At 44.7% G+C, this 26,203-nt stretch overlaps 7 protein-coding genes across 7 annotated transcripts; 3 read left to right on the top strand and 4 right to left on the bottom strand.

Annotated features, from left to right (window-relative positions):
• Positions 1 to 1,792: 1,792 nt before the first annotated feature.
• E(spl)m2-BFM (Enhancer of split m2, Bearded family member) lies at positions 1,793 to 2,704 on the top strand. Its single transcript, XM_017182612.3, has one exon. It carries the CDS (start codon positions 1,887 to 1,889, stop codon positions 2,559 to 2,561), a length of 675 nt encoding a protein of 224 aa, XP_017038101.1. The 5' UTR covers positions 1,793 to 1,886; the 3' UTR covers positions 2,562 to 2,704.
• A 1,039-nt stretch (positions 2,705 to 3,743) lies between these two features.
• On the bottom strand, positions 3,744 to 4,485 carry Kaz-m1 (Kazal-type protease inhibitor m1). Its single transcript, XM_017182613.2, has 2 exons — positions 4,180 to 4,485; positions 3,744 to 4,121 (listed from the first exon to the last, which is right to left on the bottom strand). The coding sequence occupies exons 1-2, from the start codon at positions 4,388 to 4,390 to the stop codon at positions 3,862 to 3,864; spliced, it is 471 nt and encodes a 156-aa protein (XP_017038102.1). The 5' UTR covers positions 4,391 to 4,485; the 3' UTR covers positions 3,744 to 3,861.
• Positions 4,486 to 8,857: 4,372 nt separating this feature from the next.
• E(spl)malpha-BFM (Enhancer of split malpha, Bearded family member) lies at positions 8,858 to 9,496 on the bottom strand. Its single transcript, XM_017182617.2, has one exon. It carries the CDS (start codon positions 9,433 to 9,435, stop codon positions 9,016 to 9,018), a length of 420 nt encoding a protein of 139 aa, XP_017038106.1. The 5' UTR covers positions 9,436 to 9,496; the 3' UTR covers positions 8,858 to 9,015.
• A 5,828-nt stretch (positions 9,497 to 15,324) lies between these two features.
• Positions 15,325 to 16,326, top strand: E(spl)mbeta-HLH (Enhancer of split mbeta, helix-loop-helix). Its single transcript, XM_017182597.3, has one exon. It carries the CDS (start codon positions 15,439 to 15,441, stop codon positions 16,030 to 16,032), a length of 594 nt encoding a protein of 197 aa, XP_017038086.1. The 5' UTR covers positions 15,325 to 15,438; the 3' UTR covers positions 16,033 to 16,326.
• A 4,593-nt stretch (positions 16,327 to 20,919) lies between these two features.
• On the bottom strand, positions 20,920 to 21,597 carry E(spl)mgamma-HLH (Enhancer of split mgamma, helix-loop-helix). Its single transcript, XM_017182609.2, has one exon. The coding sequence runs from the start codon at positions 21,536 to 21,538 to the stop codon at positions 20,921 to 20,923; it is 618 nt and encodes a 205-aa protein (XP_017038098.1). The 5' UTR covers positions 21,539 to 21,597; the 3' UTR covers position 20,920.
• Positions 21,598 to 23,154: 1,557 nt separating this feature from the next.
• E(spl)mdelta-HLH (Enhancer of split mdelta, helix-loop-helix) lies at positions 23,155 to 23,994 on the bottom strand. Its single transcript, XM_017182615.3, has one exon. It carries the CDS (start codon positions 23,982 to 23,984, stop codon positions 23,451 to 23,453), a length of 534 nt encoding a protein of 177 aa, XP_017038104.1. The 5' UTR covers positions 23,985 to 23,994; the 3' UTR covers positions 23,155 to 23,450.
• Positions 23,995 to 24,077: 83 nt separating this feature from the next.
• LOC108085836 (uncharacterized) lies at positions 24,078 to 26,022 on the top strand. Its single transcript, XM_041774451.2, is given in 5 exon segments — positions 24,078 to 24,093; positions 25,222 to 25,260; positions 25,263 to 25,311; positions 25,681 to 25,888; positions 25,891 to 26,022. Coding segments are annotated over 5 exon segments (444 nt in total).
• The last annotated feature ends 181 nt before the right edge of the window (positions 26,023 to 26,203 follow it).

Raw genomic sequence — 26,203 nt, 5'->3', positions numbered from 1 at the left:
AGAAAAATATGTACCGAAACCGGGTTTGTAGCAGAGCTGGCCTAACTAGTTGCGGCAGCTAACTCCGATTGTTGTGCAGTGTGGGAACCTGCAATCCAGCAAGGACTTGCTGCCCGAATCAGGTCACGGCCTCATTAGATCCCCCTCCATACACCGAGACACCATCCCAGGCCCAGGCCCAAGCCCGTTCCCAGATCCCAGTTGCCAGCGAGCGTGTGAACCACAACATGTCATAATCCCCTTGGCGGGACTAGTCCCTGTTTCCTCTCGAAATGAACTTATCAGCGCCGGTCGCTGCGAGCCTTGATTATAAATGACAACAAGCGGGCCAACAAGTAGCAATAACAGCTGCTCGCCCCGAAACAAAATCACTTCGCAGGGGAAACAGAAACAGAAACCGAAGCAGAAACAACAATAATAGTGCCCAAAAAGCCGAAAACCAAGTGAAATTCTTATAAGCCCTTTCCCACACTCGAAGACATCGACAGCAGCGACGCCTGCGCCTGTGCCTTTGCCTTTGCCTGTTTTTGTCTTCAATTCCCCAGGACGGAAATGCGCAGCGTCTTAGTCCCACGCTCGCAGAAGGGAACAGGTGCTGCCAGGGCCCGGCCCCTTCGTGACTACGGCCCTGTGGTGCACTGGGCACCCCTGCCCCTGCCCCTGAACCGGAGTCCCGAGCAGCGAACAGCGAACCCTGAAGCCCAGGCCGGACAACAACCCATGGACGAGTACTACTGGGCTCCGGCTCCGGGGCTCTGGGTACCGTGTGAATGTGAAAACAAAGTCAGTCGTGCATAAATGAGGAACAGGCGATGTGCACAGTGGTTTTAAATGGGTTTCTGGGTGATTGGGATTAAGGGGAATTGATATATTAGGAATTTCTATCTATCTATGTATCTATATATATTTATATATCTATTTTTCTATCTCTTAATCTATATATCTTTAATATATCTATCTATCTATCTATCTATCTATCTTTCTATCTATCTATCCATCTGTCTATCTAACTAACTAACTGTCTGTTTTTTATATCAAAATATAATTAATATTAATTCTCATTGCCTCGATTTGGGTGATTTATTCAAAATGTATAACAATATGTGTTGCTAAACTTAGACTATTTATAATAATTTTAAAATTATGATTGGTTTATATTCTTGACTAAATTTAAAGCAATGAATTGTTTATTTTATTATTATATCTTTAATAACTTTCATAAGATATTTTATTATGAAATTTACCCCTAAAAAGATATTGATAAAAAAGTATAAATTAATGACAAATATTCGCATTATGTCCTATAGAAATTCCAGCTTAGGTACCTCAGACCATCCACAATTGGATCTCAATTCGATTGTCATATTTTCCCTACTCTTCCATCTATTTGTTACCACTGTGCAGCCGCGTCGTCTTCATCTTCTCTTCTACCTGCAGCCAAAACTCATCAAGCGGCCCTTGTCGATTGTACGTGCATGGGAAAAGTACACACACCAGAAACAAGAAGCGGGGGGAGCTTGTGGATTCCTGTTGGAATTTATTTGGGAAATACGCGCACATAAAAAGGTTCACCTCTCACCCCCGGCCATGGCTTTGGTCCGGTGTGTGTGAGAGTGCACTCAAATTTCGTACGGTGCTTGCTTGTTGCTGTTGCTGGTTACTACCGCCGCTCGTGAGATCAGCCGGCGTACGATTTCACTCTTGACTGGCCAGCGGCAGCGCAGCGACAGCGGCTCATATATAAATATGAGCGACGCCGGCGCAGCAGCATCAGTTATCGAGCAGGTCTCGCGAGGTGCGCACACGCAACGCTCGCTGCACTCGTACATAAAGAAACACCCATTGAAAGAACCAGGAAAAGCTGGCCACAAAGCTCTAGCATCAACATGTATCTGGATACGAAAAACCTGACGGCCAACAGTGGCAGCAACAGCCCAGCGGCGGTGCCAGCGACACCTGCGAAACGCATGCGCAAAGTCTGGCTTCCACTGCGACGTCTGCTGACAGTGGGTGGCAAGGGTCGACCCGCCCAGCTGACCTTGGCCCATCCCAACAACGTGGATCTCAACAACACACAGCAGCAACAGCAGCATCCCCAGTTGGAGTTGCTCATCACAGACGAGAGCAAAGCAGCACCCGAGGAGTCTACACAAAAGTACGGCTTGGAGTTGAGACAATCTCATCCCCAGGAGGAGCTGGAGGATGTGTCCCTCACCCAGCCGCCCAACACGCCCACCCTGATAAGCAGTGTCTACGTGGAGAAGGTCAGTGCCCGGAGCTGTGGGGCCTGCCAGCATGGACGCAACTGCCAGCACACACATCACACTAACAGCAGCAACAACAGCAGCAGCAACATCAACATCAACAGCAGCAACCTTCAAAGCAGCAACACCCCCTCGCAGGTGCCCAGTTCTGTGTGGGATCTTCAGCTGCCGCTGCAGTACATCAGCACGGATAATGGCACCTTCTTCTGGACCAATTCTCAGGAGAGAGTGGACGACGATCTGCTGCATGCTCTGCTCTGCCAGAGCTTCAGTCAGTTGCCAGGAACGCTCTGCTGAGGAGGACTGACTCCACCCACAACACCCCACCCACTGAACTCATATAACTTAACAGATCTCAATCATAGAGAGGGTATAATACCCTTAGATATTGTAATTTCAACTATTTATTATCCAGCGCAATATAATTACTTTGTTAATGTGATACTAATTTGCATGTAAAATAAAATATATACACTGATTTTTTAACCATTTAAATGGAAAGAACATGAAATTGGATAGATTATTTATTTATTGAAGGGGAAATGTTTACAAAGGGGAATTAATATGGGTTAAAGGAGAATATAGTTGTTTAAAGTTACAGATTTAAGGTGTTTACTTAATGGGAAATATAGTTTGAGTCTAGAAAACGGAAGCAACATTAATTATTATTATATTTTAGATCCTTACAGATTTTTATGATAATCTTAAAGAATCTTAAGAATTTTTATTGAGCTTCTTCAAAAGATATCTCTTCCTTTTATATTCAATTTAATTATCATAAAATCCAACATGACAAAGCCAAATCAAGATTTTCCTTATTAGAGCTTGATATACAACAATGTAAGTGCTTTTCCATCATCGTTAGAGCCTTGGCTGGAGGCCAGTAAAAAGAACTTGATCACCTCTATTTCGCCTTATCATCATTTGAGGATCATGGAGAAGAAGGAGAACTCGATCTCTGTGAACGCTCGTATAACGGAAGAACGAAGATGAGAGCAAAGGATAACGGAAGCAGTGTTATGAGTGGAACCTAATGAGGCTTGACAGATGAACGGCCTGAGAAGACAACTCGGTAGACCGATAAAAAGAAGATGTGCTGCAAACTGGTGTCATCTTCCAGAGGATGTCACATCGATGCTTACAGGCTATACATAAAAAAGGTAAGTTTAATGACAATGACTCCAAGGCGTATATCCTGTGTCAAGTCAATTAAAGCTGGTTGGAGATTATTTTAAGCTTTTAATACAAGTTTTTTGTTAACTTTTATTTCAAAACATTCTGCAGGAAGTCGACTTAGTAGACGGAATACCTATAACCTATAATCTATGCTAATCTTATCAGACCTATTTCTTTTGCTTTCGTTTTTCTTTTGCCAAAGTCAGTGTACAAGCCAAATTAACTGCAAAGAAAAAAACCCAACTGCTCGTGCCATAAAATCGTTTCACTTTCGCAACTCCCTCCCACTGCGACACCTTCATTAACAAGTCGTTTCCTTGTGTCTCATAAATTCGTTAGGATATATTTCCGTTTCAGACAATAGCCTGACTATTTTTGAACAATAGAAGGGTCAGCATTGTATTCCGCCTCGATCCCATCCTTAGCATTTATCGTCGCGCAGGACACGGAATGTCTCAGCGGCCTGGGCGCCGGAGACCTGGAAGGCGCAGTTGAAGTTCTCCAGCAGGCAGGAGTTGGGCAGCTCGGCACGATATTTGCCATTGGTGATGCACACCGGCTGGTAGATCATCGAACAGGGCTTAAAGCATTCCTGGACCTCCAGTTTGAAGCTACCCAGCTTCTCGTGGAGATTCTCCACGAACTCGGAGCTGCACCAGGCGGCATCGGTGGCGGCATAGGCTGAAGGAAGATATATTAATTGAAGTTCTTGGACAATTTGTAATTAATTATGACTCACCCTGCAGGCTGTTCCTCTCCCGGCGACAGTTGTGGGACAGGAGGTTGCAGTCGCTGGCGAATTCCTTGAAGTTCTGGCCATCGGTGGCGCACACGGGCTTGTAGATGGAGGCACAGAACTGCGGACAGGCTGTGTCGTTTGTGGACACTGTGTTGCCGGAAACGGCGGCCACCAGCACCAGGCAGCAAAGGGTTAAGGTTTGGCTCAACATTTTGAGTGTTTGATTGTTTTTTATTTAGGTTGCTTTGGAGAGTTTCGCGTGGCGTTCGCTCTGTAGTAGCTATTGGTTTCAATTGCCGTGACTGTCTGAAGTTCCATTGATTTTTATATATTTTTATGACTCTCCGCAGCTACTCTCACTCACCTATAGATAGTTTATCAGTTGCGGCGTGCTGATAACACCGGTTCCTTATCAGCGAACCAAACAAAAAACTTGTTTATGTGGCCCAAAAAGTTCTACGCTTTGCTGGCTCTCTGTTTGGGTGACTAACTAAATTTCTTGGCCTAATTGCCTTGTCTGCTATCTGGGGAAGAGTTTGGTTATCACAACATCAACTTTGTCTTTTTTCTATCTTGTTTTTTGTATCTCTAAGAAAAGTTCCAAGTACAAGTAGTATTGATAAAATCGGGGAAGTATTATTTTCGATATCAATGTTTTGGTTAACAACGAGATAAATTTTGTTTACAGATTTTCAAGTTGAAGTAATATCTTTTTTTTGGAGATGATTAAACTCTTTTGAGGAACTGCGTAGTTTTTGTTTACTTTATTTTGGCAAATTTAAGGAAAATTGAGTAATTTTCTGGAGAAAGAATTACATTATTTGGGCAAACATTACGTTAGCTAATTAATTTGATATCTGTATCAATTTTCAACATTGTTCCTTTGAATGTAATTGGTTTACTTAACATATCATTCACAGAAAAATCCCCTAATTCCCTTCACTCTCTTAGCACATTTTTGACAAATGATCTTGGCTCTTTCCACACACTTCTTCGATCTAATTCGGTTACAACATTCTTGGCCGCCCACATTGTTAAACAGTTCATCGCAACCGCCAATCTCCATGGGGAATGGACATGGATATGGGTACGGGAACGGGTCTGTTGGTAATTGAGGCCTCTCGGAAAGCCACACACACACTCCGCTTCGCTTCGCTACGAAGAAGGAGGAGGAGGCAATGGCCAAGGGAGCGTGGTGGCGGACGGGCCTAATCACCGTTTAATGGTGTTCACACACTTGTTGCGACCGGTGCGGCGCCCTCCATAGAGCTGGCCAAGACCAACGAGTCAACTGGTGTTGGCCTGGCCAATCAATGACCGCTGAGCGAATGCTCGTCACGCACGCGAAGGCCGCTCCGTCGGTCGTCGTCGTCGAGAATTGGGTACACACGCGTCCATTAAACCCACCGATGACCACAGCCCAAAACCCAAACCAAAAACCCAAAAGCCAAGAGCAAACATCAAACCACGGCGAAGACAGCTCGGCGCAGGATCAGGTTGGAATGGGTTGGCAGGTTCTCAACTGCACGGGGCTCACTGTACACAGGTATGCAAATGAGCCACGGCCACGGCCCATGTAGATGCCTATCTGACTGCTCCTCCAACTCCTCCTCAGACTCTATGCTATCATCACCATCGGCATGAACAGTGTCATCAGCATTATCAACGGCATTCCATGATGGGTTCTTTCTTCCAATTTTCAATTCTTTCGTGCAGACAAGCGTCGCGTTGCATACGGAATTAATTATGTGCTGTCAAAGGCAATTTAACAGAAACTTATATTGCTACTTAATTTACGTCACGGCGCTACCAGAACTTTTTGTTATTCTCTACAAAAGGGTATAAGATAGGTAGGGATCTTTTTGAAAATGTTTTAGGGTCTTTGGGTTCATCATTTAAGGATTTTTGTTTCTTTTTTGGGATGATTTACACTTTCCTATAAATTTTCTAATTATTTCAAATAAATCATATTAGATATAGGATTATTATTATTTTTATATACTTTTTCCAAATTGTAAAGGGTTTTGATCATTAAAATCGCTGATATTCGTATTATTTAAGGGGGGGGTAAGGTTAATTCGGTGCAAAAAAAGCCACTTTTTAAATTTTTAAATTATTGTGGCGGAACGGCTAAAGTTAGCTTAATGAATTAAATACCATATAATAACACAAAATTTCAATAATTTTTGATACATTTTGTATTGAAAAATATTTAGAGGTAGAGAAGTTATAGGGAATCTCCCGAGTCGCCTCCAAAAAAAGTTGTTTTGCGGTGTACATCCTAACAGTCCACAGGATCATCCGATCTACAAAAATTATACCTCATTCGTTAAAGGATAAGTGTCCCGAGGTATTCACGAAGCGTTTTTATTTTTAAAATTTTTTCCCTATTTTTTATCAAAATTTGAAGTCAAAACCCCGATTTTTGACTAAAAAAAAAACCTTATTTCTTAATTTAAAAATATATAAAAATTAAAATTTAAAAAAAGGCCGACGTGAATACCTGAGGAATTAGTTAAAGAATGTGTGTGCCAAATTTCAAATCGATCGGTCCAGTAGTTTTTCTGTAATCGTGTACACCGATTTGAAAAATTGAATTTTTCAGGAGAGCGCTTTAAACTTTGTGATTCTCATGCATTTAACACCAACCGACCTTCGTTCAACTCTGCATAACTTCGTCAATTTTCCCATGATCGATGTAAAACTTGGACACAATATTCTTAAGATATTAGGCATTAAAAATAAAAAATAAAAAAAAAATTACGAAAAAAAAAATTAAATACCTTACCCCCCCCCTTAAACAATTTATGTATATTTTATTCGATTTATTAACAAAATACCCCACACAAAAATCAAACACAGACAAACTTTCTGAATTAAAATTAGTGTTTTTTCGACTTAGTAAAATGTGTCTTTACAATTCGATCGATTGATCTTAGGGTATAGAAAAATCGACCCACCAAAGACATCTTCCTTTCTTGTTCTGGTTATTCTTGTTGTTATTTTTCTTTGCTTTTTCCTTTTCCCAACTTCTTTTGGTACTCCTTCTCCTGCTGTCGACATCAATTTGCATTTTTAGTGTAGGAGAAATGCGTTTGTGATTGATAGAGCGGGACGAGGAGTGAGGACTGGGGAGTGAGGATCGTGTGAGGGACCTGCTTGGTGATTCCGAGATTCCCTAGCCCATCCCGCGGGGCGATTATCTTTCGCGGCAACTGTTTTTATGCCCAATTCCAACGTCCGCCTCGAGACGCCTTGGCATGTGATTCGATGTCTCCGAGGTGTTGACGTCTACATGTTGCATTTTAATTGTGCGTTTTCGGTTGGGATTCAGATCCCAGCAAAGTTCTAAGGTCTTTTCCCCATTGTTTCTCGGCTTTCTCCACACCCTCTTCGGCTGAGCTCCGGCTCATAAATAAGTTGTCCGACATGCGACGACCGACGCAGTCCGTGGCCAGGAGCGCCGTGAAGTTATGCGCACGACATCCATATTTGGCCAGGCACAGGTGGCGATGGCGGCCTTAGGCCAAGGTGATAGCCATAACACAGGCCGTGGCAACGGGCCAACTTGGCTCTCGCCCAGGTCCATCTCTCCAGGCACTCGTTCCTCACACCTATCGGTGTTCTAGCCATCTAGCCAAGGCTGTCCGCAAGGTTGTCCATTTTGGGAGGTAGCCATCCAAAGAATGGACTTTCTTGGGGCTAACACTTGGGCTGGTTTTCTACAGGATGTGCTGGAGTGGCAATTATTCTTCGCCACTCTTCACTGACCCAGTATTTTAATTGTGAATGCGTCAATTATAAGGCCATTTCTTTGATTGCGATCAACCTAGATCAAAGGGGACTTTAATAAATTCAATGGGCTAGATTTTAATTTATTTGTAAGGACTTCGATTTGGATAATACGTTATTTTATGACTCCCTTTCAAATTGTATGAGTTTAAAATTATATTAAAATATTTGGGTATTAATGAAAAGACATTTAATTTTATTAAAAGTATACCCAGATTATTTTTCTTCTTAAAAATAACAAGCAGCAAAGGGTTGCTAGAATAATGAGTAAATTTATAAGTCCATAATTTATGTAATAGAAATTTGCATTGAGAGATACAAATGGATTATAATTATTCCCTTATCCAAATTATACAAATTTCACATTGTAAAATATTCCAAGGATATAAAGCCAGCTTTATAGTATTTAAATAAATAATAATTTCGAAATAAACCTTAAATTTTTCACAATTTTAACTTAGAAATCAAATAATTCAACGAATTTTCCTTAAACAATCTATAATTATTTCCAAATAGAAACCCTTAAAAGAATTTCCTTTCTAATAAGCAACTCTTACTCACAGTTTCTAGAGGCAGTCATAAAAATGCTTTTATATGGGATGTAATTCAAGTGTTTTTATTTCTTCTATCATATCCCAGAAATAACTAGAAAGATCTCTGAGAGCGTTGGCTCTTATCTGTCACGTTGACTTTGAGAAAAATATTTAGAGTGCGACAACAAGAGATTCATTCACATGGAATGCCAGGCAATCTTTTCTCGAGTCATAAAATATCCATTCAAAGATATTTCTGTTTGTGCTGAAACAAGATGCCCCAAGACCCATTCCCAATTACAAAGATGTTTGAATTAGATTTTGATATTTCATGTTTTTTGTATTTTGTACGATTGTTTTAAAGCTCTCTTTTTCTATCACAATATCTTATTAGCTAATGGAAGCGCTGGATCGCCGTTGAGATGGGGGGTTAAAGCCGCTGCTGCTATCACAATGAGTGTCGAGTGTTTTTAAAGCTGGAGGAAGACCGATGGCTGAGGCATGGTAGTGTTTAAGCCTGGGCCCAACGATCCTGGAACTGCATGGAGTAGCAGAGAGCTGGCTCGACGCTGGCAACGGGCTGCAGATTGGTGGTCCAGAAGAAGGTGCCAGCCGTGGTGCGGGCGAAGCGAACGGGGACATAGACATCCTCCTCCTCCTCCTCGACGGAGTCTTGCTCGAACTCCTGAGAGTGGGCCAGTTGGACCAGCTTCTCGTTGGCGGCGTTCTCATCGATCTCGGCGTAGTATGCCTCCTCGACCTGGGCGTTGCGGAGATTGTCAACTGATTCCAGAGACTCCAGCGAGCCCTGAGGCTGCTGGCGCTGCTGCTTCTGTTGCTTCTTGAAGAGTGTGCGCAGGACCTGCTTGATGCTGTAGCTGGTCTTCATCTTGTTGTTGGTGGTGGCCACGACGACGACTTGTTGGCACATTTTTGGTAATATTTTTTTGAGTTGAGCTGCGTAGAGCTAAAGTGCGTGTGTGTGTCTTGAAAGGCTGACGGTGTCAGAATGATTTCCCAACCGACAACCACTCGCCTTTTATAGCCGGCCGGCTCGAAATGCATTTCCTGTGCGCCGCTGGAAGGGAAACATCGAAATGTCGGAGCACTCGAAACCGCGACGGGCCAGAAAGAGAGGGGCGAAACGGACCCCTGCGACAGACACGCACCGCACCGCACAAGGCACAAGGAGGAAAGGGAAAGAAGACTGGCGACCGAAGACCTGAAGACCCTCACCCTTCGAACAGCAGAGATAATCGGGGCGGAGAACCTGAAATACGACGCTCCTGGAGAAGGTTCGGGATCGAGATCGGGAGCAGGTAGCGACCAAGAGCGAGGGAGAGTGCATTAAAGGAAACAAACCCCTGCAAAAACTGCAACTGTCCGTCGAGTGTGGGAAACAATTTTCGTTGGCCTCAAAATTTTCGGAAACCAAACCGTATTCAAGTGCCGAGTGCCGAGAAATCCCCAGAGAGAGGAGCAAAAAATCCTATACAGGCTCACACACACAGACAAAAGGGGCAGGTGTTCCTTGGTAAAATTTCTCACGACTCCGAAGGAAGCCCAGGATCAACGAGGGGATCACGTTGTGGAAAAGGAGTTGCAAATTGTATTCCTAATGGGCAATCAACATAAAGGCCGGGTAGGGGACCCGAGACCCAAAAACATTAAACAGAAAACTGAAAACTGAAAACCATTCCCACGCATTCCCACACATTTCGTCCTGTCTCTGGTTTCGAATATAAAAGGGACCAAGGGGGAGAAACAGAACGGGGTTGGAGTCTTCTATTTGTATAGGCATCTCGAATCACTTGTTATGGTGTTTTGATTTCTTTCCAACTTTCCCACAGAGCTCGAATCGTTCTCAAAACCACCACCAATAAAACACGGTCCTTGCCACTTGTCTTCCCTCGGCCTTTATTGGGAAAACTCTCCCTAGGGGTGTGTGTGTGTAGAAAATCTTATAGATATTTTAATTAATTCCCTTCTTGCGGCCCAAGTGTGCTGAAAGTGTGGAGCGATAGGGAGGATTTTCAAGTTGCCGAGGATTACTCGATAAGGCCCGGGGATAAAGTGTGTGCAAAGCGAGCTAGGGGAGATATGAGCATACTTTGAATGACTATAGCTATGCCTAGGGGACATCGGGGGATCCCGTCCCATTTTTAATGGCTCTTTTTATCTGCGCAACTAATGGATCCCCCGCCAAGCCTAGCTGACACAGTGTTTATGTGAAATCGGAATCTAAAGTGGGAGTCTTTTGGGGGGATCTCGTTGCCAGCGAGAGGCAGAGGCCTCCCGTCAAGGGGCCCACTGACAGCTCCGGCTGGGGGCCTGGAGGCTCCAGGAATTGCGATGATGATGATGATGGTGCATCTCTGCTTGCTGGTGGTAGTGGTGGTGGTAATATGATATATGCACTCGAAATCTTCACAAGCCTAAAAGCCCCTTGCCACAGCTTCATCCTCGGTTGCCGCGAGATAATGGGCAACGTGCCAAGTGCCCAAGTTGGTTGTGTGTACACACAACAAACAGTGCATAAAAGCAGGCGGAGGAGCCATTCACAAGCCGCTGGTTAAAAGGGGCTGGGGATCCATCCATAAGGCTGCAAGGCTGCAGTTGGAGGTGTGCCGGGTCTTTCATGTGATCTCCCGAATGGAGTATGTGTCGGCATCCCAGCAGCCGCAGAGCAGAGTCCACTGGCTTTGGCGGATGGCAAACTGGTTTCTGGCTTTTTGGATCTTTACATACACCACAAGAGATGCCAATGCCAGTTGGTTTGCACTGAGAGAAACCATCAGTATACAGTTTATTAATATATAATGTATGCTTAAAAAGTGTAATAACACATACATTTTGGGTTCAATAGCCGTTTATGTGGGTTATTTAATGCAAACTCGAGGCAGGCACGTGCGAGAAAGCAACAATTGCCTTGAAATAAATACTTGTTTGCTTTATTTTGTGTATAGTTTTTAATGTTAAAGTTAAAGAAAACATTAAATAAATATTACTATAAAAGACCCTCAATGATCTATGAACCGCAAGGTAACCCCTTTGAAGTTATAACTCTTTTATTTTTAGTGTCCCCATCATGGACACACATACTTAACGCTCGGCTATGACGAACAAATGTGTAAAGCATTAAAAAAGAGATCTAAAAAAAATACAAAAAAAAAAAAGAGTAAAAAGTAAAAAAAAAAAAACAAAAGCGTCGACCGCATCCTAAACAGCGGCAACCGTCAGAGGAGGGCGACAGAGACGGCAAGCTCGGCCCGAGCTCGAGCCCGAACCCGGGCCCAAGCCCCAACCAATCTTTTCAAGTTGATCCCCATCAAGATATTATTTGACAGCAATGAAACGACTGGCACGAGTTTGTTTCCCACGGTCCGGCCTGCCCTGGTGTGTGTGTGTGTGCTGTATCTGTGAGCTGGTGTATCCACGGACTGTGTGGGTTTGCGGGGGGGGAGCTCCGAGCTCCGAACACCGAGCACCGACGACTGCTGACTTGGCTGGCTGCTTTTCGCGGCGCAATAAAGTTGAAAGCGCACTGTTGGATATAAATTAATTCAACAACACGCTACAGATACACTGAGATTCAAATTGGGTGCTTTAATTGTTAATAAATTAATTATACTTTATTTAATTTGTATTTTGAAGTGATTTAGAATCAGCAAAAGATATCAAAGCAGTTCAGTTTAAGCTTAGGCAGAGTTCTTGGCATATTTCAAATTTTTAAAAAATATTTTTCTGAACTTATAAATTAAGCTGCAATCTTACAAAAATATTTTTAAATGTTTAAACATACAATTTGTTTATTTTTTATTATTTATTTATTTTATTATTTTTAAAGTATTAATATTGAAAAATTGCATCACTTAAAGGTCTGAGTTCTATGTTTAATATAATTAAAATTAAATATTTAAACAATTTCTTCTTTTTAAAATTTATATTAATTCTCCCAAACTTATAAATATCATACATTTTTTTCACTGTTCCTACTCTGGGTCTTCGAGCTTTGCACGCTCTCGTGCTGCTGCTCCCGTCCCGCCCCTTCACCGACCCGCCTCTCTAGCTGCCGCCCCCCTCTTAACCCCACAATGGCCCCCGGGGGCGATCGCGGCCCGAATGTTGGTCGCCTGTCTCAGCGGGGGCACTGAAATTCGCGCGTGCGTATGCCATCGATAAAAAAATTGTTTAACAAAAAGCAACAGCAACAACAGCAGCAGCAGCAACAACAGCAGCGGCAGCAGCTCAGAGAAATAATAAAGCGAGCGAGAGAAATGAGGTCTTCGGATATATACGAATACGGCTGAGTGAGTGTATGTGTTTTTGGATGATTGGGTGTATAAATGCCAGTTGGTCTTAAGCGACTGGGCGATATGCGCTACATGAGGAGAGTTGCAGAACTTGGCGTAATTCTGAACCGACTTCTGGATGAATCACTTTCAGAGCGGAGTAGAGTTCCTGCTGGCGGCATTTCCTTATTAGTCAGCTGGTGGCATTTGCATCGTTAAGAAATAAGTTATATAGGGTTCTATTATTAGTTAAGAAAGCCAGCAGATTGTGCTTTTGCATTCAATTTTCCGTTTGTTACACTTGATTTAATCTATTAAGGGCACGTGCCCCTCCACTGGGTTCCTTAATTACGACAATTGGCATTAATGATACGAATTACAGCAGTGATTCAGAAGTAGTCAAGCTTAGAAATTATATATAAATCCGTATAGGCATTATAATGGTTGAAAAAAGTTCCCTCAAAAAATATTGTATTCGAAAATCATAGATCACAAAAATAATCTTACTAATTGGTTAATTATATACAATTATATTACCATAAAATTGGTTTTTAAATCAAGAAAATATTATTCTCATTTTCCAGATAGTTTTATATAATTATTCTTGAAAAAAATTTGGATTTGGAAGGTTGACTTTGGTAAAAACGATACAAAGAACTTCTAGTGTTTGAAAATCTCTTTAAAGAAGTGTCCTGAAAGCTTTGATTGCATACTTTCAGGCACCTCCTTAAGGGATCTCAAATCCCTATTGCTTATGTTGGAAAATAATGTAATTTCCGTATAAATATCCAATTAGAAAATCCATAGTTCTGAAATATTGCAAATATTACCCGATATCACCCCTAAAAGGTGTCACCAACCTCCCCTAGAATTCCCACCCCTTGACACTTTCCTAAACAGGACCACCTATGACATCCAATTAGACATTTCCGGAGCACTCAGCTTTCTGACATTTAAAAATTAACGGTCTCCCAGTCCAGTTGACAAAACGGTTTGGTTTTGGTTTCGGTTTTGTTTTCGGTTTCGGTTAGATAAGTTGCTAACTGATTGTATTGGGCCGCTTATTGTTATAGCCGTTTGTCTCCGCTAACTGTAGCTCATTTTGGATGCGTCGAGGGGCAGTCTTAATTTGTCTTATTTGTGTTTGTCTTTATTTGCTATATGTAGCCGCCTTTTGTTATTTGTATGCCAATGAGCCGGGCTCGTGTCACTGCTGCCCATCGTCATCATCGTCGTCGTCATTCTAATTAAATATAGTGAAACCTGAGCCGAGCTGAGCTGAGCTGCTTCAAGATGTGTCAGATGCCGGCGGATGAGTCTTTTCTCTCTCAGCTTGATGAATCACTGAACGGACTTAGCGCTAAAAATAATAATAGCCAATGTGCTAAATATATACCGTGTAGACCCCACGAGCCACTGCGTTCATAGCGTGTGCTAGCGCTCGTAGCCAAAGTCGAAGTCCAAGCTGATTCCGATCGGTTCCCACCGATTCCGCGCCCGGTAATTGTCTACAAATAGAAGCGAGCGTCGACCCAAAAGCCCCGACTCTCACACCAGTCAAGAGCCAAGAGCCAGAGCCAGAGCCAAAGCCCAAAAGGAAAAGCAAACCAATATCCAAAAACCCCCCGACCAAAGCCTAAGCCAAAGCCAAAGCCCCGAACCGACAATCAAGAATAATCATGTAAACGAAAAGCGTAATGCTCGTCCCACGAAACCCACGACTACCACGATCCAATCAATGATCCATAAAGCGCTAAAAAAGAAGAAATAACAACGCTGGCCCGATGACGATTCCACAATTATCAGCGTGCCATAAGCTACTGCAAAAGGGTGAAGGCACATGGCAAACCCCAGACCCAGACCCGAAAGACTCTCCGCTGGTAAGCCCAAAAGACCCAAGACCCAAGACCGAAGACCGAAGACCGGACCCCGAGCCATACAAATGAATTGAAATGCAAACATCTTGTTATGGATGGAAGGCATGTGCTCGCCCGGCTGCCGAGTGGCATCGCATCGCATCGCATCTCGAATCCCGAGTCGCACAGACCTCTTAAAGGCGGCCTGTGCCCGAAGAGAAGGAGAGAGGGAGAGGGAGAGGGACGTGCGGGGCGGACATGGGACAGCGGACAGACCTGGGATCGTACAAGACCCCAAGCATGCACAATCAGAAGAAGTCAGGCCAGCCGTCGTCGTCGTCATCGTCGTCGTGGAAATCGGCTGCGAAACAGTTTCCCACGGTATAACAATCACAACACATACATAAGGGGCGAGTGAGAGCGGAAGAGGGAGCAGCGGGGTTCGGCTCAAGTCATTTTATTGCCCTCACACACACAGTACACTCAGCGTGTGCAAAGCATACAAAAAAACAGAAGCCACCACCACCACCACCACCACCATCACCAGGCACCATTGGAAACCACCGCTGGCAACAGCGGCAGGCCGCGCACGAGGCAAAACGACAGTCTCGCTCGCACTCATGCCGCGATCCCCGGACGGCAGAGGCTATATAAAGCCGATCCCAGAGCCAGCAGCGACTCATTCAAAGCTCTGACTTCGTTGCGTGAACACAGGTCTGCCTGTTCCTATACAATAACTTCTGTGGATTACGCGAGTTTGCATCGAGAATCAAGAGACTGCGAGACATGGTGCTAGAGATGGAAATGTCCAAGACTTATCAGTACCGCAAGGTGATGAAGCCCATGCTGGAGAGGAAGCGTCGGGCGCGTATCAACAAGTGCCTGGACGAGCTGAAGGACATCATGGTGGAGTGCCTCACACAGGAGGGCGAGCATATCACACGGCTGGAGAAGGCCGACATCCTCGAGCTGACCGTGGAGCACATGAAGAAACTGCGAGCCCAGAAGCAGCTGCGTCTGTCCAGTGTTGCCGCCGGTGGAGGAGTCTCAGCTGGAGCCGATCCCAAGCTGAGCATTGCCGAGAGCTTCCGCGCTGGCTATGTTCATGCAGCCAACGAGGTCTCCAAGACGCTGGCCGCTGTGCCCGGAGTGAGTGTGGATTTGGGCACTCAGCTGATGAGCCACCTGGGCCATCGCCTCAACTACCTGCAAGTGGTGGTGCCATCGCTGCCCATTGGAGTGCCTCTTCAAGCTCAAGCTGAGGATCAAACCATGGTCACACCGCCGCCTTCGGAATGCGGCAGCCTGGAGAGCGGTGCCTGCAGTCCGGCGCCCAGCGAGGCCAGCTCTACATCCGGACCTATGTGGCGTCCCTGGTGAAAGGTGCTATCGGTCCGAACTGGACCTGGAACTGAATTGCCTTCGAGCGGAAGGCTTCTACAAAACGCCACCCCGTCCCGTGAAGGGGGTCATCTTCAAAGAGGTGCTGGAACCGTCACACCTTGGAGCTAGAGCTTGGCTGTTGGCCGGGATTGGTTCCCCCCAGCAGCCTGGACTGTGCTCTCTAGCAGAGCCTTCAATTCCGGCTATAGAGAGTGCTCAAGCTGCTTAAAGAAAATGCAAAACTGAAAACTGAAATCAAAATAAGAAATAAAAAATCTTTAAAAATCAAAACCTATTCCAAAGCCTTCACTTATTTAGTTCCTTTTTTAAGCCAGAGTTCATTTAGGGTTTACACTGATTACTCCGAGGGTTCTCAAGCTCTTAGTAGGCGTCCAACCGCAACCAGAAATCCCATAAAACAAGAAACGAATTGGAGATAAACTCCGCGGCGGCGGCCCACAGCCGGAAGTCGCTGAATATTTTCCCACACTCGGACTATCGTCTGGGCTCTCTGGCTCTGACTTGGCCTCATTATGCCCCGCAAAGTGGGGCTAGCGGGGATCGGGGCTTCCATGGGGGCACGTACACAGACAAACATATATCTGCGGGAAGTTTTGCGCCGGCGCTGTCGCAATTAAATAATAAAAATAAAGCAAAAAGTCAGTTCTAGGAAACGTCATTTATTATGAGGCCTGCGAGTGTGAGAACCGCGGCTCCGCTGTCAATGGCTCAGCATTGTGGCCATTGTGTGGTTTTTTTTTCGTTTTCTTTAAGCTTTGACAGCTTTAACTGCGCTTGACCGCTTGGCACATGCGCCGGAGACGGACGGACAGTCAGACGGTCCGCCAGACATTGCAAATTAAGCTCGCGACCGCGACCGTCTCGCCACTTAAAACTCCACTCCATTCAGATGTGTCCAGGCCAGTATGCGTGTTTCTGAGTGAGGTTCGATTACGGAACTTGAGGCCCGGCTCAGCGCTTTTGTGTCTGGTGGACAACTATGATGATGACTACTTACCGGGTCGCCGCGAGTCTGGGACCGTTCAAGCCGTCGCTGATTGCTGTTAATCTTCGCGAAATGTGATTAGTCACGTAACTTTGGCATGAGACTCGCCTCGGGTTTTTTGTGGCTCTTCTTTACCCATTTTTTTGATATTTTTTTGGGCTACAAAACGGCTATTTATAGGGCTCAACGGTAGTTGGCTCAAATAGGTGATCTATTTTGTGATCGAGCACTTGGAAAGCGATCACTGGACACGAGCTGAGTAGAGTCTCGATTGGCAGAGCTGCAGCCTTGGTAATAGCCGGCGGATAATTGGGTGACTTGGTTTACGAGTCGGAACGACGGGGTCTCCAATTGAACTTGTCCGTTTTTAGACTTTATCTGCGCAAACTTTAGCCTTGTCTGGCCAATTTAAAGCAAGCTAATGTCTGGTAGAGGAGGATAAAAAGCTAAAGTGACAAGTCTTAAAAGGAAATTTAATTGTTAAATTGGTAATTGGTAAATAATAATTAAAATATTAAAAAATTATAAGATCAACTTATTATCCTTTCTTAACCCATTTCCCGCTTCTGAACCTTACCCAAAATCACCTTGTTTTCCTCACAGTAAACCCCCAAGGTACAGTAGAGCCACACATCATCCATCACATGACCTCTGTGTGGCGGAGGCACCGCGGGAACCGGGTCTCCGGCCACCTACTTCAGTCATAATACTCCACACGCTGCCGCCAAAGTCCGAAGTTTAATGCAGCGATATTAAAGTGAGCGCAAGACCACCACTTAATAAAGGAGAGGCGGCGGCAAACCGGACCGCCGCGGCGGTGGGAATGGAAATGGATGGGACACACTCGTGCCTTAAACTCCAGTCTCAGTCAAAGTCCGGCAACATCCATTCCCATACAGACACAGAGGCAGCGCGTCCAGTGGCAGCCAGAGCGTGTGCCAATGTAGTGTAACAACATCCCATATTAAAGATATTACAGAGTCAATAGCACACCATATAAGTGTGCTTCAGAGCCATCCCAGAGACCCCCTCTCTAACTCCGCGTCCATCTACCAGATCTACCACATCTCCCACTCCAATCTCCGATCTCCATAGCCATAACCATCTCCACTTGCATCCCGCTCGCTCTTGCTTTTTGGTCGTAAACCAACTAAATTGAGTTCGTTCAACAAAACAGCGACGCATGCGCCGAATCCGAGTCCAATCCGAACCTCAAGCTCTTCAGCTTCAGCTTCAGCTCCCGACCCAACCCAACCCCTTCTGTCCAGATCACACGGCGCGCTCTTAACGATCGTGTGTCCACAGTCATTACAATGTTGGCCAATGCACAAAAGTCAGCAGTGAGACACACTTACCGCACGCTGCTTTTCTCTTTCATGTCGAACGCTGTGTGGGTATGGCCTGAGTTCGGGTTTGGGTGTAGGTATAGAGCCACATCCACAGGCATAGCATAGCAGCTCGAGTCGGTCGTGATCTTGCCCGTAAGTGGTCTTGTATCTTGAATTCGTAAAAATACAGCCAACCCCTCTCGTCCTCTGCTACACACACACACAAACACACACACACATAAAAAAGGGCAGGTGTGTCGATCGTGTGAGAACCACGTTCCAAACCATTTTCTCACGATCTTCGCTTCTGATATTTCTTTTTTTTTTTTCTGGCTCCGTATCCCGGTCTCCGGCGACGTCCCTTCCCCCTCTCCTTAAGAGACCCTTTCTTAGGGTCTTCGAGTGATTCGTATGCAGTTTGTGTATTGTAGTTTTTAATGACTTGGGCTTGCGTTCGAGCTCGATCGCCGGATCGACGGATCGGGGGTTCGGTTACGTCGCCGCCATTCGTTCATCATTCATCGGGTTTACCTATAAGATTAAGTATCTTTTGTGCCGCATTTCCTTTTGGCATTTTGGGTGCGATGCGATTCCTCGCCATGCTTTTCTTATTGTCCATTGTCGTAACTGGGTCTGGTCGGATTGGTGTGTTGCTTCTCCCTTATTGTCTGCGTGATCAGATCATCAAGAAGTGGACAAGCCTTGAGTTAAGATTTTGGCATGACATGACCCCTTTAGGGATTGTCTTTCACTTTTCAAGGGTGACAAGTTTTCACTGGCAGTTAGGCGACCTTGAAGAAATTTTCATTTAGAAACTTTCGAGGGGGTTTTAATGGGGTTTTAATATGTAATTTTAGGGAATCTAAAATCGGACACACCGAAAAGAATGCAGTAGAAAATTCAATTGGTAATTTAAATTAAGAACTTGTTAATAGAATTGAAGAGTTTCAATGTCAATTGGGAATGCAGAGGGCACACACGTGCCTGCTTTAAGTCATTCGAAATTAGATTTAATTAGGTTCCAACACTTTTTGCACAACACAAAAGTTCAACGAACAAAACGACTTTTTTTGTTGCAATATTTATTGAATTTTTTAAGGTTTGAAAGTCTCCTTTTTTAATATATATCCAAATTAAAACAATGTAACTGCTGATGAATTGTTCTTCTTAAATATTCGATTTCTTCTTAAAATTATATAAAGTTGACAAATTAAAGCTTTAAATATATGTATAATCTGTTGATCAATGTAATTTCTGTTTCCAAAAAAATATATATACTTAGGGCGGAAATGTAAAATTAAGGCAAAGCACTTAAATAAAAAGATCCGACAAGATAATCTACATTCACTCTTAACAAGTTAACAGATTGTTAATCAGCTAAGAAAAAAAATCTCTATAAATTCAATTCCTTTGAATTTATTACACAGCCATCCCTAGAGCCAAGGCTGCTGTCACCCCGATACCGATCTCGTCCACAATTTCCTCGTTATGCCCTCCGTCGTTTTTAAAGACAGAGGCGTCTGGGGATCGGCTACTGGTCTTGGCGCACACAGATAACCAAATGATGCTGGGTCAGCAGAGCCGAATCAAAAACCAAAAAAAAAAGAGAATACAAAAAAAATACCCCGAAGCCCAAGGCAGAACCCATAAAAATGGCACACAAAAAAAACGATATCCTGTCCCGGACTCAAGCTCCATCTTAAGGTTGCCCTAGGGCAAGGCACTCATTTACCTGATCCGAAGCAATTATGTGCCCGTAGCTCGCCTTGACCATTGTGCACACGATTTTCTAGCCGAGTGGCCAGGGAGAATCACAGCACAGGGGAGAGCGACCCAAAAATCAGGATGGATGCGGGATGAATGATGACTCGATCCCTTTTCGGAACCCTGTCTCTCCTCTGTTCTTTACGGCCTTTTCTCCTAAGTCTGAGCGACATTGTCGTAACTCGATTAGATACGCTGAGATAAGTCTCTAATTTTCTGAGTTACCTTCGCTTATTGTCCGCACACGTGTTCGAGGGCCAGCCAGGGTCCATCGGTAGCTTCTCCTCCTCCTCCTCAGGGTTCTTCTTTTACCTAATTCTTCTTGCCTCGGCCTTGGCATTGTTTTCGCTTTCTTTTGTTTGGCATTGGGTTTGGGATTGGGAATTGGGAATTGGTATCCATTGGTTCGATCGAATTGTTACAAAACCCAACAAAGAGGTGCTATTTGGATTGTAGCATTTCCGTTCTACACCGCAGCCAGGCGATAGAATTATTGGGAACTGCCGAGACCTGGGGAGTGTCTAAGCAATTTGCATGACAGCTTCCAAGTGAGTCACTGGAATGACCGGTAAATAGTGCCAAGAAAAAAGTCGTGATCATTCAATTTAAGCTATATAATTTATTATTTATTTAGTTATCACATGAACTGCGCGTCCTCGTCTAAAGCTGTCTGTTTTTTGTGTACTTAGAACTAGGTTGGGAGTCGATTGGGGAATTCCAACGACTCGGAAGATTTGTATTTTCTATAATCTCTCCTTCGCTCGATCTGCAGGCTGAGGTATCCCCTTTACCAGGGACGCCAGACGTTCTCCTCGTCCTCGCTGTCGTCCTCCATTTTGGTCACATCGATGGTGGTCAGCAGGGAGGTGCTGGCCGAGCTGACATTGGAGTTGGGACTGCCGGCGTAGCTGGACACTGGAGAGATGGGCACGGAGTAGCCATCCCGGCTGGCAATCTGCACGGAGAGCGGAGCAGTCACTGGCAGGACCTCCTTGACGGCGGGCTGGATCTGATTGAGGCGCTGTCCCAGGTGGGTCATCAGCTGGGTGCCCAGGCTGACGTTCATGCCGGGCAGCTGGGAGAGTGAACGGGAGACCTCGTTGACGGCATGGATGTAGCCGGACCGGAATCCTTCCGCTGGACTCAGGCTCTCGTTGCCGGAGGCCTTTTTGTGCTGGCGCTGCTGCTTCATCTTCTGCAAATGGGTGACGGTCAGCTCCAGGATGTCGGCCTTCTCCAGGCGTGTGACGTGCTCGCCCTCGGATTCCAGAGTGGCCACCATCAGGTCCTTGAGCTCATCCAGGCACTTGTTGATCCTGGCACGACGCTTGCGCTCCAGCATGGGCTTCATCACTTTGCGGTACTGGTAGGTCTTGGACATCTCGGACATTTGTAGCGACGACATGTTGTGTAGTTTTGGTTTTTCTTCTTTAATTTCTTATTTGGTGTAAGTTCTTTGAGCTGTTGCTGCTCTGACGGCCGAAGACGGTGTGTGTTGACTGGCCTTCGGTGGCCCGGCTTTTATAGGCGGACCAAAAACAACCCCCAAAAAGGGCCAAGGGATCGAGGATCGTGTGTGTGTGCCGGCATGCGGAGGAAAAGGGACGAAAGACACGCTCCGTGTGCTGGCATGAGGGTTGCTCGACGACGACAACGACGGCGACGGCGACCCTTCCGCTCCTTGAGACCGCTCCTTATTGTTCAGGCGATTTCTTATTGTTGCCCTGCGCACCCTTATCAACGGCGGCCAAGGGAGCAGGATCGCTCTGCCAGGATCGTGGGAAACACTTTCCGCCTCGGTTTCTCACATCGACTCGCTCACCTGCCCGCAAAGCCAACGGAGCATGGCCATGGGCATAAGCATGGGAATTTGCAGAGCGAACAGCTGCCGTTTCTAGATTTGTGTGTTATGATTTGACTAGAGGGGTAGGGCTGGGGAGGGGAATAAGGATAATGAACTGCTATGCATTATGCCGTCTCATCGGGGACAAGGATGAGGATGAGGACGAGGACTCGGAGTTCCCACGATAGCGAGGACCTCGGCCGGGGAATGGGGACCGGGCGTTGCGATTCGTCGACAACTTCCTGTTTACCGTTGGCATTCCATATTGGATCGGCATAGGGATCGACATCGGGATCGGGTTCGAGTTGTGGCAGAGGCGGAGGCAGAGGCAGAGGCATCCTGCACTTGTTGGTCGGCTGTTATGATCCTGTGGGAACATTGCTCGTGTGCGTCGAGTGTGCTTAATGTGCGTTCATTCGGCTTTCATTCTCATTCTCCTCACCCGGCAGGATCTCTACCTCTGCCTGACCCTCTGCCTCGGCTCTCCATCTTCGATGTAAAAGGGGCTAACGATGCTGCTCCTGGAGCGCTGCCCGCTTATGGCTCGCGGTGGACACACTTTCGGCTGTAAGTTGTTCGCGTTCCAGGACTTTGTAATCGACGGTTGGGTTGAGCACGCCAGGGATTTGTAACATGAGATAGGTATCCCGCCGTATTGGGTGGGAGCTTGTAAGGAGTAACTAAAAGGAGGAAGGATAAGCATACTAAATGGGGTGTATTCTTGCTAAAATTAAGTAGGTTAATCTATTTTTTAGAATTTTTATTAAATCTTGGGTGACTTTTGGATTGTTATTTAAGGTCTTATTGAAATAAAAAATTATGAAAGCTATTACAAAAAAACGGTTTCGATTTCAGAACTTAAATTTAAATTGGAAATAAATTGGAAATAGTTTTCAACGATTATGACAATTGGAAACCCAAAAAGTATCTGTTTTTTAAGTCCATGTAAAGAGGCATAAAACCAATGTTTTAATAACGAAAATGGATAACTATTTTTCCCATATCCTACATTCCAACCCCAAAATATTGAGTTCACAAAAAGTATACTTTTTTATAAATTCAGTTTTATATAAATTCTTTTATTCAAGTATTCATATCTTATTCTAATTAAATTCAGGCAATAGATGCGCAAGTAAAGCATATAAAATATTGATCCTTGATAAAACTAAGTGGAAGCTCGGCGGGGAAGCTCTTTGTAATGTTGTTCAAAATAAATTCAAAATAAATAATCATTTAAATACATGAAATCCTTAAACCTAGGGGAGATCAAATACAAAATACGAACTTAAGAACTATCACAGGAACATCACATCATATCAACTATCAACTCCTATAGAATATATCTAAATACGATACTGAGGCAAATGTTTACACTAGACCTTGGAAAACTTGGATCGTTTCTTAATGAGTATCAACTGAATCCAGAGTAGTAAAGCTCTCTTAATGGGTTTATTTAGTTTTGCGACCAGGACCTTCACCAGGGGCGCCAGACATCCTCTCCGTTGGGGGGTTCTTCCGCCTGGGGCGATGAAGGGCGCTTTTGTTGATCCTCTGACTTGCGCTCTGACAAGTTGACGGGCTCCTCCGCATCCATCTCCATCTCCTGCTTCATATCCTTGAGCTGGTGACCCAACTGCTTCATCAGGTGCGTGCCGAACTTGAGGTCCAAGCCGGGCACAGTGGAGAATATGTGTGAGACTTCGTAGGCGGCCTGGGTGTATCCAGCCCGAAATTTGTCAAGGTTAACCTGTGATTCTGGAGGAGACTGAGGACTGGCCACCCGCTGCTGCTGCTGCGCCTTCAGATAGTTGACGGTGAGCTCCAGGATGTCGGCCTTCTCCAGCTTGCTAACCTGCTCACCCTGCGCATCCATCGTGTCCACAATGAGATCTTTTAGCTCGTCCAGATACAGGTTCATCCGCGCACGTCTCTTGCGCTCCAGCAGAGGCTTGGTCACCTTCCGGTAGTGTTGGGTCTTGGTCATAAATCTCTGACCCTGCACGGCCATGATGTCTATTACTATTTCAGCGGTTTGGTTAATTTTTTAAATAAAGCTGTTGCTGCTGCTGCCGCTCCGCACTGCACGGTAGTCACTTGAGAAATGATCTTGCCGCAAGGTAAGCTGATCCTTTTTGTAGCTGCACCAGCGTCTCGTCGCCGGTGTCGTACACTTGCGAAATCCTCCCCTAACTGACACTGCCACTGCCAACGGAATCCGAGTTCGAGCTCGAGCTGCGATCACCACGAAGCATCAATCGGGTCACTCTCTGCTTGTGGCAAGATTCAGTCGGGGCGCTGCACGTGTGCAACTTCAAAACAAATTGTATCGGGCGGAAGCCGCCACGATACTCTCTTTACACTGAGAATAAGATATGGTTTAATATATATCAAGGTTTAATAATATCATAAAATATGAAGATAATTTTTTTAGGCAAATAAAAGTTTTTCAAATGCTTAAACTATAGCCATCATTTTAATTCGGAAAGCATTCTGAATTTAATTTTATTTAAAATTAAAATGCCAGTTTTTGACAATATAAAAAATTGTTTCAATTTTTTGTGTAACTTTTGGGGAAAATTTAAACTTAAAAACTCTATAATTAAGTCAAAAATGATTCAAATTCCATTCGGAAAGCTGTTCTAGGTTAGTTTTTATAAGAGTAATAAATCTGCACATCGAATTTAAGTTATTTAAAAATTCAATTTTTTGCCAATTTTGGTCAATTTTAACGATGTAACCCCTTATAAAATTTTGAAAAAAATTAAAAAATTTTTTTTTCGGCCAAACATAGCTAGATCGACTCGGCTTTTGATGCTGATCAAGAATATATATGATTTATAGGGTCGGAAATAGCTCCTTCACTTTGTTTCTAACATGTAACTGAAATTTTAATACCCTATATATATATATACAATTATTTCCAGTGCATTGACTAGGGCCCAATAACACGTTCTTGGGATCTTCACCCGAGGCAAGACCCTCGCTCGCTCTCTCGGCGTCTCTTTTCCTCATGCTGCTGCCCCGTGCGCCTGCGCAACCATCGGCGACGGTGGAGAAAACAGAGGAGGAGTAGTAGAAGGAGGACGTGGAAAGAAGAGAAAGAGCCAGGAAAGACAAGAGCCGGAGCAATCAACCACCACCACCAGCAGCGCACCACACGCACACACGACATCGCTTGGGAGCGACGGCGACATGACCTCGACCTGCCTGCTCCCAGCTCTTCGCACACGCTCTCCGCTTGCGAGGAGAGAGCCGTGCCCCATGCGTGCCGTCCTCACTTAAGCCAAGAGCCAATCTTGTCGAGACTGCGATGGCGATGGCATTGTTGCACATGGGTGTGTGTCCCTAGCTGTATGCGTGCAACAAGTACACAGAGCGGAAAGATATTACAGTAATTTTTAATTAATCTTCATAAAAACAAGAAGAAAATATATGTAGATATCCTAGAATAATAATTTATTTATTATTTTAATATATTATTTGAAAATTTGTATCCTTGGTTTGTATCCTTATTTTATTTAACAAAATTCTAAGAGGTCTATAAATTGGCTCTGTAAATTCCAACAATTGTTAAAATATTCATTCAAAAATATTAAAAAAGGATCCTTAAGTTAATTTATTAAAAACCAAGATAAAAATCTGCATTATAATATCCTTAGTCAACTTATATGTTTACCCATTTTACACTAAATTGTTTCTCCCAGTGCCTGCTCTTCCCTTTTGGCGCACAGTCACACAGACCTCATTTCCTCTTTGGGCGACATTGCGTTACACTTGCGGACACGGAGCAGCAGCAACCACCACCACAGCGAGCACCACACACCACCCAGGCAAGCAGCTAGCAACTGGCAGCCGGTGCTCTGCCGGGTCGCTCGGTGGATGTGCATCGTGAGAAAGTTGACTGGAGGCATTTTCCCACAAGTATTGGGATTGTGCCTCACTCCTGCTGCTCCCGGTCGCTGCTCAGCTCGGTCAGCTGTGACACTTGTTTGGCGCATTTGGCGAAACAGGGTCTGGGGTTCAGGGTTTTGGGATTGGGCTATTGACGAAATCCACCTGCCCGAGGGTGAGTGAGTGAGCCAGGTTAGGGTCTGGGTCGCTGCAATCGCATCCATGAAATCGAGAAGTTAACAAACAGAACCAGAGACGGCACCAGCAACGACATCGTTGACATCTGATGGCACTGATTTCTTACATTTCGTTTTCAGTTTTTTGTATTCGTCGTGG

The sequence above is a fragment of the Drosophila kikkawai genome, chromosome 3R (assembly GCF_030179895.1).
Source record: "Drosophila kikkawai strain 14028-0561.14 chromosome 3R, DkikHiC1v2, whole genome shotgun sequence".
Classification (NCBI taxonomy): domain Eukaryota; kingdom Metazoa; phylum Arthropoda; class Insecta; order Diptera; family Drosophilidae; genus Drosophila; species Drosophila kikkawai.
This window is presented reverse-complemented; position numbering and strand designations above follow the sequence as displayed.

Excerpts from the sequence above, each read along its gene's own strand:
- Kaz-m1 (XM_017182613.2), bottom strand. The coding sequence starts at position 4,390 with ATGTTGAGCCAAACCTTAACCCTTTGCTGCCTGGTGCTGGTGGCCGCC. Across the intron at positions 4,122-4,179 it reads GGAGAGGAACAGCCTGCAGG|CCTATGCCGCCACCGATGCC; the intron begins GTGAGTCATAAT and ends ATCTTCCTTCAG.